At 42.0% G+C, this 18,496-nt stretch overlaps 2 protein-coding genes across 3 annotated transcripts in view; one reads left to right on the forward strand and one right to left on the reverse strand.

Annotated features, from left to right (window-relative positions):
• Positions 1-252: 252 nt before the first annotated feature.
• Positions 253-6,355, reverse strand: si:ch73-111k22.3 (pleckstrin homology-like domain-containing protein). The gene is made up of 2 exons (XM_046291259.1): positions 6,184-6,355; positions 253-563 (listed from the first exon to the last, which is right to left on the reverse strand). Exons 1-2 carry the CDS (start codon positions 6,349-6,351, stop codon positions 348-350), a joined length of 384 nt encoding a protein of 127 aa, XP_046147215.1. The 5' UTR covers positions 6,352-6,355; the 3' UTR covers positions 253-347.
• Positions 6,356-6,636: 281 nt separating this feature from the next.
• The window catches only part of LOC123990620 (serine/threonine-protein kinase D3-like), a 74,372-nt gene continuing 62,512 nt past the window's right edge, over positions 6,637-18,496 (forward strand). The window contains exons 1-2 of one of the 2 annotated variants that reach the window (XM_046291258.1): positions 6,637-6,948; positions 7,392-8,245. In XM_046291258.1, the coding sequence (XP_046147214.1) occupies positions 7,892-8,245 (354 nt within the window). In that variant the 5' untranslated portion in view covers positions 6,637-6,948; positions 7,392-7,891. The remainder of the gene's footprint in view (positions 6,949-7,391; positions 8,246-18,496) is intronic. The other variant, XM_046291257.1, reaches the window with a different exon arrangement.

Below are 18,496 nucleotides of genomic sequence, written 5' to 3' on the forward strand. Positions count from 1 at the left end.
ATTGCACGCTCCCTCAAAACCTGAGACATCTGTGGTATTGTGTTGTGTGACAAAACTGCACATTTTAGAGTGACCTTTTATTCCCCAGCACAAGGTGCACCTGTGCAATGATCACGCTGTTTAATCAGCTTCTTGATATGCCACACCTGTCAGGTGGATGGATTATCTTGGCAAAGGAGAAATGCTCACTAACAGGGATGTAAACAAATGTATGCACAACATTTTAGAGAAATAATATTTTTGTGCGTATGGAACATTTCTGGGATCTTTTATTTCAGCTCATGAAACACTTTACATGTTGCTTTTATATTCTTGTTCAGGGTATGTAAAATCCAATAAGTGATCATCTATTGCACCACACATGCATTAGTAGCATGGTCCCTGGAGCTCAGCTGTGCTTCACATATAGCCTCCATCCATCCCTGCTGTTCTGCTATGGTGCCAGCCTTTAGGAAGAAGGTCCGCTTCCTGTCCTTAGGAGTAATAGTCCATTCGAATGATCCATCGCCTCCTTCAACAACCTCTACCACTGCCCCAACCAGGTTGATGGGCTTCAGAAGCTTCTGGATGAAGGAGAAGTGATGTTGTTTTAGATGGCAGATATGCTGTGCTTCCCAATTGGCACCCTATTCCCTATATATTGTGCGTTCCTATCGGCACCCTGTTCCCTATTTTGGCTGCAGAAAGCCTTTGTTGAACTGAAATTGGTACTTCATGGAAGTAAAACTAAGTGTATGTTATTTTCCAAATCATGTAAAAATGTATCTGAAGATTTATGCATGCATACTTTGGATGGTCCCCTCATTGACCGTGTCCCCGCTTATAAATATCTGGGCATCTGGATTGTCGAAAAGCTATCTTTCCAAAAGCATGTTGATGAGTTAGGTAACAAATTAAGAATGAAAATAGTCTTCTTCTATAGGAACAGGTCCTGTCTTTAGTTAAATAGCAGAAAACAACTAATTCAGTCAACATTCATTCTGGTTATTGACGATGGCAATATTGTTTATATGAATGCAGCCGCCACTGTATTGAAGCCATTGGATGCAGTTTATCATAGCGCATTGCACTTTATTATGGGGGATAAGTTCTGTACACATCCTTGCATTTTGTATCAGAAAGTAGGTTGGCCCTCCTTGAAGTCTCATAGATCGATGCATTGTACTCTTTTTGTCTACAAAGCCCTCGTGCATAAACTTCTGCCATACCTTACCTCATTGTTAAATAGAAGGTGTTGTCATTGTTAAATAAAGGTGAAATAAAATAAATAAATAGTTAACCTTCAGACATATAAATGACCAGACCTGGACTCGTGGAAGACTAACCCTGGAGATCCCTTCAATCACCACTGAGTAGGTACATCTGCTTTTAGTTTTTTTGGCCTCTCATGTTGAATGATCTCCAAAAGTTCTTAAAGTTGATGGAGTTGGTGCCTCTCGGGTAATTCAGGCGGATGTTAGAGGGCCTTTTTACTGAAGAATGTGTATGATTGTGTTTTGATTGTCATGTTTTGTTTGCTTTTCATGTATTGTGTAATTGATGTGTATATAGATATGTATAGTGTAATTGATGTGTATATACATATGTATAGTGTAATTGATGTGTATATACATATGTAGTGTAATTGATGTGTATATACATATGTATAGTGTAATTGATGTGTCCATAGATATGTATAGTGTAATTGATGTGTCCATAGATATGTATAGTGTAATTGATGTGTCCATAGATATGTATAGTGTAATTGATGTGTATATAGACATGTATAGTGTAATTGATGTGTATATACATATGTATAGTGTAATTGATGGGTATATACATATGTATAGTGTAATTGATGTGTATATAGATATGTATAGTGTAATTGATGTGTATATACATATGTAGTGTAATTGATGTGAATATACATATGTATAGTGTAATTGATGTGTATATACATATGTAGTGTAATTGATGTGAATATACATATGTATAGTGTAATTGATGTGTATATACATATGTATAGTGTAATTGATGTGTATATACATATGTATAGTGTAATTGATGTGTATATACATATGTAGTGTAATTGATGTGAATATACATATGTATAGTGTAATTGATGTGTATATACATATGTATAGTGTAATTGATGTGTATATACATATGTAGTGTAATTGATGTGAATATACACTACCAGTCAAAAGTTTTTTTTTAACTCTTTTCTACTTTGTAGAATAATGAATTATGAAATAACATATATGGAATCATGTAGTAACCAAAAAAGTGTTTAACAAATCAAAATATATTTGCGATTTGAGATTCTTCAAGTAGCCATCCTTTGCCTTGATGACAGCTTTGCACACTCTTGGCATTCTCTCAACCAGATTCACCTGAAATGCTTTTCCAGGTGTCTTGAAGGAGTTCCCACTCTGCAGTCTGACTCATCCCAAACGGTGGATTGTGGTCGGGGGATTGTGGAGGCCAGGTCATCTGTTGCAGCACTCCATCACTATCCTTCTTTGTAAAATAGCCCTTACACAGTCTGGAGGTGTGTTGGGTCATTGTCCTGTTGAAAAACAAATGATAGTCCCACTAAACCCAAACCAGATGGGATGGCATATCGTTGCAGAATGCTTTGGTAGCCATGCTGGTTAAGTGTGTCTTGAATTCTAAATAAATCACAGTGTCATAAATACATCACAGCAAAGCACCCCCACCCCATAACACCTTCTCCTCCATGCTTTACACTGGGAAATACACATGCAGAGATAATCTGTTCACCCACAACGTGTCTCACAATGACACAGTGATTGTAACCAAAAATCTCAAATTTGGACTCCAGACCAAAGGACAAATTTCCACAAGTCTAATGTCCATTGCTCGTATTTCTTCGCTGAAGCAAGTCTCTTCTTATTATTGGTGTCCTTTCGTAGTGGTTTCTTCTTTGCAGCAATTCTTTGCAGCAATTCGACCATGAAGGCCTGAGGTGATTGTGGACTAGAGGAAAAAGAGGGCTGAGCACGCCCCCATTCTCATCGATGGGGCTGCAGTGGAGCAGGTTGAAAGCTTAAAGTTCCTTGGTGTCCACATCACCAGTAAACTAACATTGTCCAAGCACACCGACAGTCGTGAAGAGGGCACAACAAAACATAATCAGGAGACTGAAAAGATTTGGCATGGATCCCCAGATCCTCAAAAGGTTCTACAGCTGCACCATCGAGGGCATTGGTTGCATCACTGCCTGGTATAACAATTGCTCGGCCTCCGACCGCAAGGCACTACAGAGGGTAGTGTGAACAGCCCAGTGCATCACTGGGGCCAAGCTTCCTGCCATTCAGGACCTCTATACCAGGCGGTGTCAGAGGAAGGCCCTAAAAATTGTCAAAGACTCCAGTCACCCTACTCATAGACTGTTCTCTCTGCTACCACACGACAAGCGGTACCGGAGTGCCAGGTCTAGGTCCAAGAGGCTTCTAAACAGCTTCTACCCCCAAGCCATAAGACTCCAACATCCCTCTTTCCACTGGGATTCTCTGCCTCTAACCCTATTACAGGGGCTGAGTCACTGGCTTACTGGGGCTCTCTCATGCCGTCCCTGCAGGGGGTGCGTCACCTGGGTGGGTTGATTCACTGTTGTGGTCATCCTGTCTGGGTTGGCGCACCCCCCCCCCCCTGCTGCTCCAGTTTCAACTGACCTGAGCCCTAGGACCATGCCCCAGGACTACCTGACATGATGACTCCTTGCTGTCCCCAGTCCACCTGGCCATGCTGCTGCTCCAGTTTCAACTGTTCTGCCTTACTATTATTCGACCATGCTGGTCATTTATGAACATTTGAACATCTTGGCCATGTTCTGTTATAATCTCCACCCGGCACAGCCAGAAGAGGACTGGCCACCCCACATATGCTCTCTCTAATTCTCTCTTTCTTTCTCTCTCTCGGAGGACCTGAGCCCTAGGACCGTGCCCCAGGACAACCTGACACGATGACTCCTTGCTGTCCCCGGTCCACCTGACTGTGCTGCTGCTCCAGTTTCAACTGTTCTGCCTTGTTATTATTCGACCATGCTGGTCATTTATGAACATTTGAACATCTTGGCCATGTTCTGTTATAATCTCCACCCGGCACAGCCAGAAGAGGACTCGCCACCCCACATAGCCTGGTTCCTCTCTAGGTTTCTTCCTAGGTTTTGGCCTTTCTAGGGAGTTTTTCCTAGCCACTGTGCTTCTACACCTGCATTGCTTGCTGTTTGGGGTTTTAGGCTGGGTTTCTGTACAGCACTTTGAGATATCAGCTGATGTACGAAGGGCTATATAAATACATTTGATTTGATTTAGTCAAATGGCTACCCAGACTATTTGCATTGCACCCCCCCCCTTCCCTCTCCACACCACTGCAACTCTGTTGTCATCTATGCATAGTCACTTTCATTAATTCTACCAACAAGTACATACTACCTCAACTAACCGGTATCCCCGCACATTGACTCTGTACCGGCACCCCCCTGTATATATTGTTATTTTTTACTGCTGCTCTTTAATTATTTGTTACTTTTATCTCTTATTATTATCCAGATTTGTTGAAACTGCACTGTTGGTTAGGGGCTCGTAAGTAAGCATTTCACTGTAAAATTTTCCTTATTGACTGGCTTTCATGTCTTAAAGTAATAATGGACTGCCATTTCTCTTTGCTTATTTGAGCTGTTCTTCGCAAAATATGGACTTGGTCTTTTATCAAATAGGGCTATCTTATGTATACCCCCTTACCTTGTCACAACACAACTGTTTGGCTCAAACGCATTAAGAAGGAAAGAAAAGCACACCTGTTAATTTAAATGCGTTCGAGGAGAATGAAACTGGTTGAGAAACTGGCCAAGAGTGTGCAAAGCTGTCAACAAGGCAAAAGGTGGCTATTTGAAGAATCTCAAATAATAAATATATTTTGATTTATTTAACACTTTTTTGGTTACCACATGATTCCATGTGTGTTATTTCATAGTTTTGATGTCTTCACTATTATTGTGTAGAAAATGTAAAAAATAGTAAAAATAAAGAAAAACCCTTGAATGAGTAGGTGTTCTAAAACTGTTGACTGGTAGTGTAGATATGTATAGTGTAATTGATGTGTATATAAATATGCATAGTGTAATTGATGTGTATATACATATGTATTGTGTAATTGATGTGTATATAGATATGTATTGTGTAATTGATGTGTAAAAAAACAAAAAAAAGAAGAATCTCAAATAATAAATATATTTTGATTTATTTAACACTTTTTTGGTTACCACATGATTCCATGTGTGTTATTTCATAGTTTTGATGTCTTCACTATTATTGTGTAGAAAATGTAAAAAATAGTAAAAATAAAGAAAAACCCTTGAATGAGTAGGTGTTCTAAAACTGTTGACTGGTAGTGTAGATATGTATAGTGTAATTGATGTGTATATAAATATGCATAGTGTAATTGATGTGTATATACATATGTATTGTGTAATTGATGTGTATATACATATGTATTGTGTAATTGATGTGTATATAGATATGTATTGTATAATTGATGTGTATATAGATATGTATTGTATAATTGATGTGCACATAGATATGTATTGTGTAATTGATGTGTTTATGCAGGGCTCAACTGCAAAAAAGAACACAATCTCAGCATGATTCCCTGGCTAAATAAAGGTTAAATAAAAATGTAATAAAATATAGTGTACATCCTATGGGGCCTGGTCAAAAGTAGTACACTACAAAGGGAATAGGGTGCAATTTGGAACATATCATTGACCTAGGCATAGTTTGCTGCCTTGTAATAAAATCCCAAAGTAAATGCAATATAGCCTACTGTCTCGACATTTCAAGCAAACATGTAAACTAAATAACAATAGCATACTTTTAATTGACGTTGTATTCCTTTAACAGTGTTCAAAACACCTAGCTAAGTGAGACCTTGCCACCTTGCAGCTGTAGACGTCAGTAAACGGCCCGCTGCTATGGTAACAGGACAACACTGTAGGAAGTAAGGGAACATGTTGCACTGACACCGCTGAAAGTTACAATGTATGTAACGCTTGGTCGCATAGCTACATTATTTGCTGCTTTGTCATAAACATAGGGGCGAAAATGCTGTCTCCTAAATAACAATTTAGTCCTATCTTGCGTGACAAGTTCCTTAGAAAATTAACTGTTGTCTTCTTACCTCTTCATTTTCACCATAAAACAGTATAGTTTCTTTCAACTGAAACCATGCGCGTTTCCACCGGTGCGTAAAATGAGTGCGCTTGGATAACCATCCTTTTTTGTCCTCTTTTATCTCAACGAGGTTTTCATCTGCGCCGTTAGAGGTCGCAGATACTACAGCCATCATAGAGTTTTGAGAATAACGGGATAAATAGCTGAGAAATTAGCCTATAATTCAAGAGCGTCACACACCCAAAGCCTAGTGGGTAATGTCGTTATTTTTGTCCAGCCGCACCATCAACTGATGGCGCGCGGAACGAAGACTAGAACTTCCAGTCCCAGAAAGCCCTGTGTTGTGTTGTTACCGAATGAGTGGGGACGGGAGGGTTAATGCCGCGTTTAAACACAAGTCGGAAGTAGTAAACACGGACATTTACGACTTGTCGATATACACGTTCGCGTTCAACCAGTTAGGAAGTCGGACATTTCCGAGTGTCCTAGTTCCGACTAGTACATGAACGCGGCATATTACAGTGAGATAAAAGGATACTGACGAACTGGTTGCTATCTGGCTACATGAAGAAAGTTAGGAAAGGAAAGTAGTATAGTTGGCAAAATGTTCAGGCTTTGCACTCATGCCAAAATAGGGAGTTTGGAGCCAAATCTAAACACTCACACCCGACCATCGTGATGTCACAGTTCAAGCGTTCGAACGTCTTGGAAGATAAGAATTAACACACACATTTTTCATCTCCAGAGAGTGAAAACCGTCCTTTTCGAAAAGGTAAATGTATTTCAAAGATTTTATACCTTGTCAAAAAATCACGTCTACGGGCTTTGTGTGGGTATTTATACGTGAAATAGATCAAGCATAGGCTATGTACAGTTAATCCTATTACAAGCAATTACATTAACATGTTTTACCTCTCCAAATCAAATGAGAGCACATTTCCAGATGTGTTAGGCAAGTTTAAATTAATTATGCAAAGGCACAACAAGTGATGATGATAATAATAATACTGTTGTTATATTGTTGTTATTATTGATACCCTTTAAATGGTTATATTAAATGATTGTATACAGTACAAGCTGTTTTGCAACCTATTCATTTACAGTAACTTTTGGCTAATCAATCAATAATCTGACTCATTGATCCGACAGGATAGTTTTTCCCCATGTAAATGTTCTCCATTACCTACTCTCATCTATAGTTTTTTTTGTTACCAGATCATTTACGGGGAATTAGAAACGTTCTACTACATGGAGTTGCAACTGAGGAGAACTGCTCTGTGGCTGTTTCTTCTACTCACCATAAGAACAGTTTTTTGTTGCGCTGAGGCTGAACATTCTCCAATGGTTGGGAACTTTTTGCAGAAGCACTTTGTCCTCGGAATGGTGTAGAGCTGAGAATGGAGCAAGAATCAACATGCTTTCATTGTTTCATTGTCATTATTGTTATGTGCCTCGTGTGAGCTGTCGAAGAGGAACGGACACAATTTACACTTCAGAGTAATTGTTTATTTTTTATAGAGTTGATGTTCAGTAATACATCAAAGATGTCTTATTTGTAAAAGTAAGCTAAACAGTGCTGCTAGAATTCGTTTCCCCCCAAATGATCTATCACTTATTCAACCGACTGGATATTCTAAACAAATGACCAAGATGCTTCAACAAAGCCAATGTTGTTGAATAGAACTTGAGAGCTGCTATTCGAAATAATACATTCGATGTCGGTCAACTTTGACTCTTTACCTCGTCAAGAAGACATAAGACAGCCAATGTCTGCCTGCAGCAGTTCTTCCCCTCCACCCTTACCCAGACTGTGCCCCCTCTCTGTGGCTCCAAATCCAGTCGCCCCACCGACTCCTTCGCCGTCTCCGAGCCCACCGGCGACACTCTACAGTCGACTGTCAAATGGGAGTCTCTGCGCCCCGAGCCCCACCAACTCCGGGTGCTCTTTCCATGGGGTGTCTTTTCTTATCCAGATCGGACTCACCAGGGAAACGGTGAACCTGGATGCCAGCGATCTGTCCGGGATATCTGCGGTGAAGGAGCTCGTATGTTCAATAGTGGACCAAAAGGTAAGGTAACAATTTACACCACAGGGCTGTTATTACTGTGTAACTAATTACAATGTAATTGCAGTGCAACAAATATTATAATGATTCATTATGACAATGTACTTACAGCAGTAACTCTAACTTTAGCTAACCTAACTCTAAAGACAAACCATTTCTTGGCCATATAGTCCTCATGATGGGCATGCATGGAGACAGATCAGATCTCATCAAAACCTGAACAAAACCTATACACTCTAAATTATTTTACAGTTGTCTGTGACTTGCTATATTCATCATATTGTATTGGGATTTTAGTTTAGTTGATTAATTCAACCATTAACAAATATATATACATATAATTGAATATGACACACAATCTCCTTTAGTGGTCTGTATAGCAAATTGTAATACACTTAATTTATTTGTAGGCTACACTCTTTAGACTGTTACACATGACATCGATTTTTAAAGACCTTGCTGCTTTCTAAGAGTTAGAAAACTCATATTTGGACAGTTTTTTGTAGTTATTACTTTTTTATAGAGCGTACAGGTGTGTAGTGTTGAACCATGAGGTGAGGCGTTACATTGTAAAGTAAGCATCAGTGTAAGAAAAAAAACAAGAGGTTGCATTTGAGAGAAATACAATTGAAACAGGGCAGATGTACTGTATAGTTGTGGTTTTCACAGGTGTAATAATTTGTTTTGCTTTCTGCTTATGAGTGTTACACCTGTTTTTGCACACAATAGATGCCCCAGGAGTTGTTTAGGTGAGAGGTGACGGATTCTCCCTCCTACTTTGCAAAATATTGAAATACTCTGGTAGGCTGGAAAACACAGATAACATATGTTTCTCAGAGTAGACTACATTACTCAACAACATCTTCACTTGCTCTTGTAAGGTATATGGCCTTATCACATATACCACTCCCAGTTTCTCATTGTGTGACAAATACACAGAGCAATGTATAACACGTTTTTTCTTGTATGGTTCTTGAGTAAAAGTAGAAAAAGGACATTTTGTTATGATGATGGGGGATTGACACAACAGCGATGGCACAATATACTGTAGAGGCATGTTTTTACTGTCTGTGTTAGATTTCATCAAAGAAAAGGGGTGTAACATTTTTCATTCTGTCTGAGCCATAGTGCAACATCAGCTCTTTTCTATTCCTCAATTTAAACATATGGGGCCTATTGCAACGACCACTGGCCAGCGTACTAACTCAAGGTCATCTCTGGTTAAAAAACATTGCCCTAAAATCACTCGCACAGCTGATCTCAATTGCAACCATCACTTGCCACCGATTTATGTTGAGGTTATCTTTTATTCCTGATTGCTGCCAAAAAAGTTCAAGAACACTCCTCCCTCTGGTGGGTATTATCAATTGAACAAATTGATCCTGATTTTTTAGTAGACTTACGATGAATTATCTATTTCGACAATCAGTCCGTACAACTGAAATAAAGTATTTCCTTGTTTACCACGGCAAATCTATTGTGGCAATTTGCCTGACACCTTGTATGAATGGAAAACTAATGGTCTAACCTATTGTTACTATATATTTTTCTCTCCAATTTATGTAATCCATTAATTACAACTTGTCTTTAAAAAGAAAATGCATCGCAGCGCTTGAGGCGACACTACAGACCTGGGATCGATCCCAGGCTGTGTCACAGCCAGCCATGACCGGGAGACCCATGAGGCAGCGCACAATTGGCCAAGTGTCGTCCGGGTTAGGGGAGGGTTTGGCCGCCCGGGATATCCTTGTTTCATCGCTCTCCGGCAACTCCTTGTGGCGGGCTGGGCGCCTGCAAGCTGCCTTTGGTTGTCAGTTGTAATGGTGTTTCCTCCGACACATTGGTGCGGCCGGCTTCCGGGTTAAGCGAGCAGTGTGTCAATAAGCAGTGTGGCTTGGAAGGGTAGTGTTTTGGAGGATGCATGGCTCTCGACCTTCACCTCTCCCAAGTCCGTACGGGAGTTGCAGCGATGGGACAGACTGTAACTACCAATTGGGGAGAAAAAGTGGGAAAAGTACAACAACAACAAAAATAAGTTGGCTTGAAAAAGTATGGTAATTTCTTATCAAGATCAGGGGGAAATATCCCTGTACTGCAAGGAAAGAAGGAAAGAAATTCCAGAAATAAACTTTTAAGAAGGCACACCTGTTAATAGAAATGCATTCCAGTTGACTACCTCATGAAGCTGGTTGAGAGAATGCCAAGAGTGTGCAAAGCTGTCATCATGGCAAAGGGTGGCTATTTGAAGAATCTCAAATATGAAAATATTTTGATTTGTTTAACACTTTTTTGTTTACTACATGATTCCATTTGTGTTATTTCATAGTTTTTATGTCTTCACTATTATTCTACAATGTAGAAAATAGTCCAAATAAAGAAAAACTCTTGAATGAGTAGGTGTTCTAAAACTTTTGACTGGTAGTGTATGTAGACTATGAAGTGACAACGATGTAGGCTGTGTGTAGCGGTAGGACGGTCATGATATGAAGGGTTGGCTTGTAAAGGTTTTTTGGTCTGGTCACAGAAAGTTGATGTGTTGTCCACAAGCAACGGGAAAAGGTGAGAGGAGGAGATAGTTGTGAGAAGGAATAATATACAGAATGATTAAAGTGCTTATGCTGTTTTTATGCGGCTGCTATGAAAGTGAACTGTGTGTGTGATCAGGGGTGTATTTATTCTGCCGATTCTGTATAAAAACGCTTCTTAAACGGAAGCAAACGGAACGTAACGAGGATAAAAAATACCTGATTTTGTCTAATAGAAACTCACATTTGCAACTTTTGGACTAATGATTACACCTTAGATCAGCTAGATGCAGGCAAGAGTGTGCAAGGCAGTATCGCATGTGTCACTGTCTGTCACCTTGATTACAAAAAAAATTCTCGACCTGTGCACCTACGTTTTAAACTTTCATTCATAGGCTAGGTTGTAGCAACCTCATGGTGGGTAAAGGGAAAATTTGAGTATCATGTAGTAGCCTAAATCTATTGATGTTACATTGTGTTATGCTGGTGAATGAGGACCCAAAAGCGACTTAACGAAAACAGAGTCTTTATTCCAGTTCTAGACAAAAGTGATAATCCTGGATATTATCAAGGTGAAAACAAAACAGGAAAACTGAAATCCACTCGTCAGTAGAGAGGAATGACTGGAGACTCGACCACAGACTGCAGGTTGTTTCGGGAAGGCACCGGCCGTAGCTGACACTGACACCTGCTCACACGCAGCATCTGAAGAAGGTAAAACACGACAGGGCGTAACAAGGACACAGAACAGCGAACATCATACAAGGATCCGACAAGGACAGAAGCGGAAAACAGGGGGAGAAATAGGGGCTCTAATCAGAGGGCAAAATAGGGGACAGGTGTGAAAAGAGTAAATGAGGTAGTTAGGAGAATGAGGAACAGCTGGGAGCAGGAACGGAACGATAGAGAGAGAGAGCGAGAGAGGGAGAGAGGGAGGGGGAGAGAGAGGGATAGAAAGAGGGAAAGAACCTAATAAGACCAGCAGAGGCAAACAAAAAGAAGGGAAGCACAGAGACAAGACATGATAATAAATGACAAAACATGACAGTACCCCCCCACTCACCGAGCGCCTCCTGGCGCACTCGAGGAGGAACCCTGGCGGCAACGGAGGAAATCATCAATCAACGAACGGTCCAGCATGTCCCGAGAAAGAACCCAACTCCTCTCCTCAGGACCGTAACGGGAGACGATGAAGAGGGAATCTAGGGCTACTACTCTTTAAAAAATGAGACACGGGTAGAGAACTGTAAGCGTTAGAGCAATCAGGACCAAACCGGCCAGGAGAGTAACAACTAGGGACAGACTGAGACACAGCAAGGCTAAGACCAGGAACAGGAGAGAGGCGGTGGCTGTGGACAGACTGAGACACAGCAAGTGCAGGAGCAGGACCAGGAGAGATGCGGTGGCAGGGGACAGACTGAGACACAGCAAGGGCAGGAGAGATGCGGTGGCTGGGGACAGACTGAGACCCAGCAAGACCAGGAGCAGAAGCAGAAAAAAGTTATCAGAGTTATTCTGCGCGCAGTCCGAACAAGCAGCCACGAAACGGCGCGTGTCACGCTCCTGAGTAGGCCACCAAAACCGCTGGCGAATAGAAGCAAGCGTACCCCGAACGCCGGGGTGGCCAGCTACCTTGGCAGAGTGAGCCCACTGAAGAACAGCCAGACGAGTAGAGACAGGAACGAAAAGAAGGTTACTAGGACAAGCGCGCGGCGACGGAGTGTGAGTCAGTGCTTGCTTGACCTGTCTCTCAATTCCCCAGACATTCAACCCGACAACACGCCCCTCAGGGAGAATCCCCTCGGGATCGGTAGACGCTACAGAAGAACTGAAGAGACGGGATAAAGCATGAGGCTTGGTGTTCTTAGTACCCGGGTGATAAGAAATAACGAACTCGAAACGAGCGAAAAACAACGCCCAACGAGCATGACGCGCATTGAGTCGTTTGGCAGAACGGATGTACTCAAGGTTCTTTTGGTCAGTCCAAACGACAAAAGGAACGGTCGCCCCCTCCAACCACTGTCGCCATTCGCCTAGGGCTAAACGGATGGCGAGCAGTTCGCGGTTAGCCACATCATAGTTACGTTCCGACGGCGACAGGCGATGAGAAAAATACGCGCAAGGGTGGACCCCATCGTCAGTATCGGAGCGCTGGGACAGAATGGCTCCCACGCCCACCCCCGACGCGTCTACCTCGACAATGAACTGTTTAGTAACGTCAGGTGCAACAAGGATAGGAGCGGATGCAAAACGCTTCTTGAGGAGATCAGTACAACAATCATACGACCGGTGAGGAGGAAGGGAGTTGGCTCTGGACCGACTGAAGACCGTGCGCAGATCATGATATTCCTCCGGCACTCCTGTCAAATCACCAGGTTCCTCCTGTGAAGAGGGAGCAGAAGAAACAGGAGGAATAGCAGACATTAAACATTTCACATGACAAGAAACGTTCCAGGAAAGGATAGAATTACTAGACCAATCAAAAGAAGGATTATGACACACTAACCAGGGATGACCCAAAACAACAGGTGTAAAAGGTGAACAAAAAATCAAAAAAGAAATGGTCTCACTACGGTTACCAGATACTGTGAGGGTTAAAGGTAGTGTTTCACATAATATACTGGGGAGAGGACTACCATCCAAGGCGAACATGACCGTGGGCTCCCCTAACTGTCTGAGAGGAATGTCATGTTCCCGAGCCCAGGCTTCGTCCATAAAACAGCCCTCCGCCCCAGAGTCTATTAATGCACTGCAGGAAGCTGCCGATCCGGTCCAGCGTAGATGGACCGGCAAGGTAGTACAGGTACTTGACGGAGAGGACAGTCTATTAGCGCTTATCAGTCGCCCTCCGCTTACAGATGAGCTCTGGCCTTTAACTGGACATGAAATGACAAAATGACCAGCGGAACCGCAATAGAGACAGAGGCGGTTGGTGATTCTCCGTTCCCTCTCCTTAGTCGAGATGCGAATACCCCCCAGCTGCATGGGCTCAACACCTGAGTCAGTGGGGAAAGATGGTAGTGTCGGGGAGAGGGGGGACACAGTTAACGCGAGCTCTCTTCTATGAGCTCGGTGACGAAGATCTACCCGTCGTTCAATGCGAATAGCGAGTTCAATCAAAGAATCCACGCTGGATGGAACCTCCCGGGAGAGAATCTCATCCTTAACCTTAGCGTGGAGTCCCTCCAGAAAACGAGCGAGCAATGCCTGCTCGTTCCAGTTACTGGAGGCAGCAAGAGTGCGAAACTCTATAGAGTAATCCGTTATGGATCGATTACCTTGACATAGGGAAGACAGGGACCAGGAAGCTTCTTTCCCAAAAACAGAACGATCAAAAACCCGTATCATCTCCTCTTTAAAGTTCAGATAATCGTTAGTACACTCAGCGCTTGCCTCCCAGATAGCTGTGCCCCACTCCCGAGCCCGACCAGTAAGGAGTGATATGACGTAGGCAATCCGAGCTCTCTCTCTTGAGTATGTGTTGGGCTGGAGAGAGAACACAATATCACACTGGGTGAGAAAGGAGCGGCACTCAGTGGGCTGCCCAGAGTAACATGGTGGGTTATTAACCCTAGGTTCCGGAGACTCGGAAGACCAGGAAGTAGCTGGTGGCACGAGACGAAGACTCTGAAACTGTCCTGAGAGGTCGGAGACCTGAGCGGCCAGGGTCTCAACGGCATGACGAGCAGCAGACAATTCCTGCTCGTGTCTGCCGAGCATCGCTCCCTGGAACTTTCGACAGTAGAGTAGAGAGAATCCGTAGTCGCTGGGTCCATTCTTGGTCGGATCCTTCTGTTATGCTGGTGAATGAGGACCCAAAAGCGACTTAACGAAAACAGAGTCTTTATTCCAGTTCTAGACAAAAGTGATAATCCTGGATATTATCAAGGTGAAAACAAAACAGGAAAACTGAAATCCACTCGTCAGTAGAGAGGAATGACTGGAGACTCGACCACAGACTGCAGGTTGTTTCGGGAAGGCACCGGCCGTAGCTGACACTGACACCTGCACACACGCAGCATCTGAAGAAGGTAAAACACGACAGGGCGTAACAAGGACACAGAACAGCGAACATCATACAAGGATCCGACAAGGACAGAAGCGGAAAACAGGGGGAGAAATAGGGGCTCTAATCAGAGGGCAAAATAGGGGACAGGTGTGAAAAGAGTAAATGAGGTAGTTAGGAGAATGAGGAACAGCTGGGAGCAGGAACGGAACGATAGAGAGAGAGAGCGAGAGAGGGAGAGAGGGAGGGGGAGAGAGAGGGATAGAAAGAGGGAAAGAACCTAATAAGACCAGCAGAGGGAAACAAATAGAAGGGAAGCACAGAGACAAGACATGATAATAAATGACAAAACATGACACATTGAGCTGGATGATTGGAATATGAATGACAGGTATTTAATAGATTTGCTGTAATAGAAATAAGGCCACGCTCATAAAAAAGAAAATCATCCTACCTCACTTAAATGACACCGACCGCCACTGCTGTACGGTCCAAACTAGAAATGTGTATTAAATCAATTAAATCGCGATGAGTTAGGCCTATGTCATATTTTTTATTTAAAATATATTAAAAAGGTTTAAATGAAATATATGTTTTAACACACAGGTGCATATCATCTCCCGTTTGTAGAATTTTAAGAAATCCAGCATTGACCTGCGTTCGTTGCAATCGACCCATCTAGTTTAACCACATGGTTATGAGGCTGCTTGCTTGGCCTTCAAACTTGCACTGTGCATTATCCTTAGCCTTCTCTGGAAGCCATGAGTGTATCCAGTATCCACTATTCACACTATATAGGTCAACAACAAAACCACATGTACATCACATTACTGATGGTGGTTCAAAATGTTGATCTCTTCCCACCACCTCACTTTCAAAAACTGTCCCAAATGGCTCTCTATTCCTTATGGGCCCTGGTCAAAAGTAGTGCACTATATAGGGAATAGGATGCCATTTGAGATGTAACCCCCCCCCCTCCCTGGTGTGGGAGTATTGAAACTCTGGGCCCATATTTACGGTATGTTGGACCATGTAATATTTGTTCTCCTGTAGGAGGGGAACAGGAACAGTCCCCGGGGTGTCCAGGAAGACAGTGGGGAAGTTCCCCTCCCTTGCAGGCCGCCATACTGTCCCGGGCTGCACCAGTCTGCCCGGCCCAGCTCAGTAGTCAGCCCCACCCTCCCTGTCCTGTCACATACCACGGTTGCAGGCTGCTGTAGGCAGCAGACAAAGAGGTGCTAGTGTGTGTAAAAGAAAAACTGAGATTGGGGTTCCGATAAGTGATGTGTGTATATTCTGGAAGAAACAGAGTTGAGGCTAAAACCGTTAAGTTAATTGATGCAATATAAATTGCAAGGTAAAAGAGCATGAAATAGAGCAACCTATTCAGACAGAGGGAAAACAATCTGCTTACAGTGTTTACCACTGGTTATGGCTTTCATTCATGTATTGCACATGTAGTCTTTGGGTCATTTTAGGGCATTTCCCGCTTACTACGAAGCTTATTAAAGCAAAGGAGCTGAATTGCAGATTGCTGACCTATTCCTTAATGTCCAAACAATTGCACTTTGCCCTAATACACAAATCTGTCTGTATTGCAAACTCTTAATCCAGTGTTGGAACTACAGAATAAGAAGGTTTTATTCTATCACATCATTCTATTTTCTATGGTTGGAACATTCCAGCTGGTGAAGTTTCACAGAGATCATCATCATCATCATCAGTTCTGAAAATCACTAGGCGATGGGCTACTGAGATACAGTAGGGCTCCTTGCCATTGTAATACTATTAGTCACCACCCAGCTAGCACATAACGTTCTGAGAATCACGTTTCTTAGAGCGGTGTCAGAGCGTTGTTATCTTATGGTCATTTTGCAAACAACCTTCCCACAACTTTCTGAGAATGGTGCAGGATAGTTGCTTGGCTTCAGAACAGTTTCAGCACATTTAAGGAACTTGAGAAAAAAACGTTATTTTCTTTGAATTTCATTACTTTAAGAGAATGTTTCCTAAATGTTCAAACATGGTTAGATCTACATTTAAATTGTGATGATGTTCTATGAATGTTCTCCAACTGGTTTGGCATTGGGAATGTTCTCAAATAGTTCAAAGAAAGTTAAGAAACAATGTTCTTCTGTGGGAATTTCAGTATTTCAGCATAACGTTTCCTACAGGTTTCCTCATGGTTCAATTTAAAGTAATGTTCTCAAATTGATCCAACAAAATTGGGAGAAATAGCGTTCTGACATGAGAATTTCAGCATAAGGTTTTCTGCAGGTTTCCTCATGGTTAATTTTAAAGTCATGTTCTCAGAACCTTAAGAAAACATTAGTAAAGCTCAAAGAATGTTCTAAGAATGTTATTTAAAATGTATACATTCCGTTCTCAGTGTCAACAAAACTCTCTCTATTCTCTATCTTGTTAATTGTGTTGGCCGCACCCACTAATTGGCCGCACCTGATCTTACTGAGTGATTGTTTCCTTTGAAATGGGGTCTGTTTGAATGGACTAAAATGAACAGCTTTGTATTAGTTCAAAAAAGATAACATGTTATCTCCATCCTGGTGGCGCAGTGGACTAATTCAATGGGTAGACAACAGAAGATAATGGGTTTGAATCTCACTGATGCCATATTAACTAAAATAAATGTATGTGTTTTTGTGATTAATGCCTAAGTAAATTCCTTTCAATGCATCCTATCTGTGCTTGCATCTAAAAACAGTTAACCTAAGCTAGCAGTCTTATTGAAATGTTTTAAAAGTTATTCAAAAACCTTCAAATAACCAATAATTTCCGTTCTCAGAACGTTAATAAAATCTCCCAAGAAAATGTTCAGGGAACCATAGTAAAACGTTCTCAGAACCTCCTTGCAAATTAACCTCCCTTCAAATTAACAGGCGACATTTTCACTTCCGTTCTCAGAACGTTGAAAAAAAAGTTATGTTTAAAAAATGTAATCTGTCACCTTTCACACAGATGAGGAAGTGCAACATCGGTGGATGGGGTGGATTGAGACGCATGCAATGAAAAAAAAAGATCTCTAGCTTAAATGTACACATTTTATGGGGATTTTTATATTATGCTAATTTTATTTCCGTGGGGGCGTCAAGTCTAGGGAGTAGGTTAAGTAACTTCATTATTCCGCCATTGTTTTCATGGCCATTATTAGACAACACACATTGTGTGACATGAATGACATAGAACTGTGCTGATGGTGAGTGACTGACTGACCACCCACCCCTCCCACAGTACTGCATGTGGAGCTGTGCCATGTTGGTGGAGTGTATTTCCTGCTCTAAAGTGCCATAGGCTAACAATTAGTTTCAGCCAGTGCACAGGACAAGACTGGAACAGCAGAGAGAACAAAGGTTAACTTTGTAGCCTAGAATCAGGTTTATACATGTTCTAATCCAATTTATCATTAGGAATCTGATGGTGTGGTGTTATAGTATGAAGATAACTGAGGTCCTCCTCTCCCACTACCAACCTTTAAAAAAGCCCTGGTAAAAAGTGCTGCAATATATATGGATTAGGGTGCAATTTGGGATGAACCCCTGGTTTATGGAAGAGTAGAGATGAGAGAAAGTGAGAGAGATAGGGGGAGAGAGAAAAAGAGTGAGGAAGTGAGAGAGAGAGCGAGAGAGAGAGAGAGAGAGAGAGAGAGAGAGAGAGAGAGAGAGAGAGAGAGAGAGAGAGAGAGAGAGAGTGGGGGAAGAGAGAGAG

This window comes from Oncorhynchus gorbuscha, linkage group LG12 (genome assembly GCF_021184085.1).
Source record: "Oncorhynchus gorbuscha isolate QuinsamMale2020 ecotype Even-year linkage group LG12, OgorEven_v1.0, whole genome shotgun sequence".
In the NCBI taxonomy this organism is placed as follows: domain Eukaryota; kingdom Metazoa; phylum Chordata; class Actinopteri; order Salmoniformes; family Salmonidae; genus Oncorhynchus; species Oncorhynchus gorbuscha.